The 1,493-nt window shown below is 65.4% G+C and overlaps 1 protein-coding gene across 1 annotated transcript in view; it reads right to left on the reverse strand.

The window, feature by feature from the left end:
- Positions 1 to 1,015, reverse strand: part of PRR36 (proline rich 36) — a 4,619-nt gene extending 3,604 nt beyond the window's left edge. Inside the window, exons 1-4 of the mRNA XM_011943639.1 lie at positions 747 to 1,015; positions 526 to 628; positions 178 to 290; positions 9 to 85 (exon numbers count right to left, since the gene is read on the reverse strand). Of these exons, the coding sequence (XP_011799029.1) occupies positions 9 to 85; positions 178 to 290; positions 526 to 628; positions 747 to 1,014 (561 nt within the window). The 5' untranslated portion in view covers position 1,015. The remainder of the gene's footprint in view (positions 1 to 8; positions 86 to 177; positions 291 to 525; positions 629 to 746) is intronic.
- Positions 1,016 to 1,493: the final 478 nt, after the last annotated feature.

The following is a 1,493-nucleotide window of genomic DNA, read 5'->3' on the forward strand; positions in this document are numbered from 1 at the left end:
CGGGGGAGCCCCACCTCGGTGCCCGCAGCCCGAGACCGGCGGGCCATGGCCGGGGAGGGGGTTCCTGGGGTAGGCGCGGAAGTGTCTGGAGAAAAAGTAGAAGGCCAAGGGTCACCGATACCTCTGAGGCGGCCCCCCTCGCTGCCCAGGAACCCCACTCTTCTCCAGGTCACATACCTCTCCGTGCGCCAGCGCCAAGGGCACTCCTTTTGGGAGCCTCTGTAGCTTTTCCTCTGGCTACAGTTTCCTCCGCTGGGATCCGGAGTCCCTTTTGGCCAAGAGGGCCTGGCCTGGAGACAGAAGGGGCCACGCTCAGGCCTAGGTCCTTGTTTGGCTTCCCAAGCCTCTATTTTCCCATCTGTGAAATGGGCATGCGCCCTCTCTGAGGACCAATAATGGCTTTCACCCAATTTGTGTCCAGTGACCTGCAAGTGCTCCCGCGCCCCAACTCGTGTAAAATAAAAGGTTCCAGACTCTGTGACGCCAACCCTGGCTGAGGAGACTGGGGTAGAGGGAGCAGGTTACCTAGTGGTCCCGCTGGCACGCCCTGGGCTAGAAACAGGGCCTGGGCTGGCGTTCTTGGCAGGAGGAGCTCTCTCCCCTCTCCCGGAGGCTGGGGCCCTGGAAGCTGCGGGGAGAAGGCCGAGTCACAGGTGCCCCGAGAGGTAGTGGTGGAGGGGAGACGGGACAGGTATTGGAAGTGGGAGGGAAGATGGGGTCGGAGCTGAGGCAGGAAGCTGGGGTACCTGGGTTTCGGGAACTTGTCCCAGCACTCCGCGTTGGTCCCGCTCGGGGCGCAGACTCGGGAATAATGGTCCCGCCGATGCCCCCGGCTCGCTCTGCCAGAGGTTTTCGCCCCACAGCTCCCGCAGCTCCCAGAACTCGGAGGGCTGCGGGAGTTACTGGGGGAGGGGGTCGAGGAGAACCTGGGGACCTGGGGGTCAGAAGTCCAGGAGGGCGAGCAGCCGGCGTCCGCGCGGTGGCCCCTGCCTTCGCCTTGTCTCTCTTGTCCATCTTGCACCTGAAGAGACAAACTGGTCCGCCTCCCAGGTTCTGGACACCTACGTCGCCTCCAGAGACCTGGACCCGGGTACCTCACTGCCCCTTCGCAGCATCGCCACCCATGTACACTCAAACCTCGGCCTCGGCTTCCATCCGATCGGCTCCCACGCACCTACACCCACTCGCCAGCCCCACTGCTCCTTGCTGTCCCCATGTCCCACCCCCCACCGCTTTTCCCCAAAGCGAAGAGGCCCTGCCTGGCCCAGCCCGCCGCCTCCCCCGCCTCAGCTCCAATTCAGGACCGATCTCCACGCGCCTACCCCTCGCCCCCTCAGGGACTCAGACTGCCAGCCTCGAGAGCAGGGGACTGCCACGGGCTCCTGATGTGGGGGACCGGAGCGCACGCCCAGGTCTCCCCGCCAGCCCCCAGCGGCCTCCCCCAGCCTCCTCCAGGGATGCTTGCACCTGCCGGGAGGCAGAGCGGCCCCGCT

Source organism: Colobus angolensis, unplaced genomic scaffold (assembly GCF_000951035.1).
Source record: "Colobus angolensis palliatus isolate OR3802 unplaced genomic scaffold, Cang.pa_1.0 Scaffold22, whole genome shotgun sequence".
Lineage (NCBI taxonomy): Eukaryota > Metazoa > Chordata > Mammalia > Primates > Cercopithecidae > Colobus > Colobus angolensis.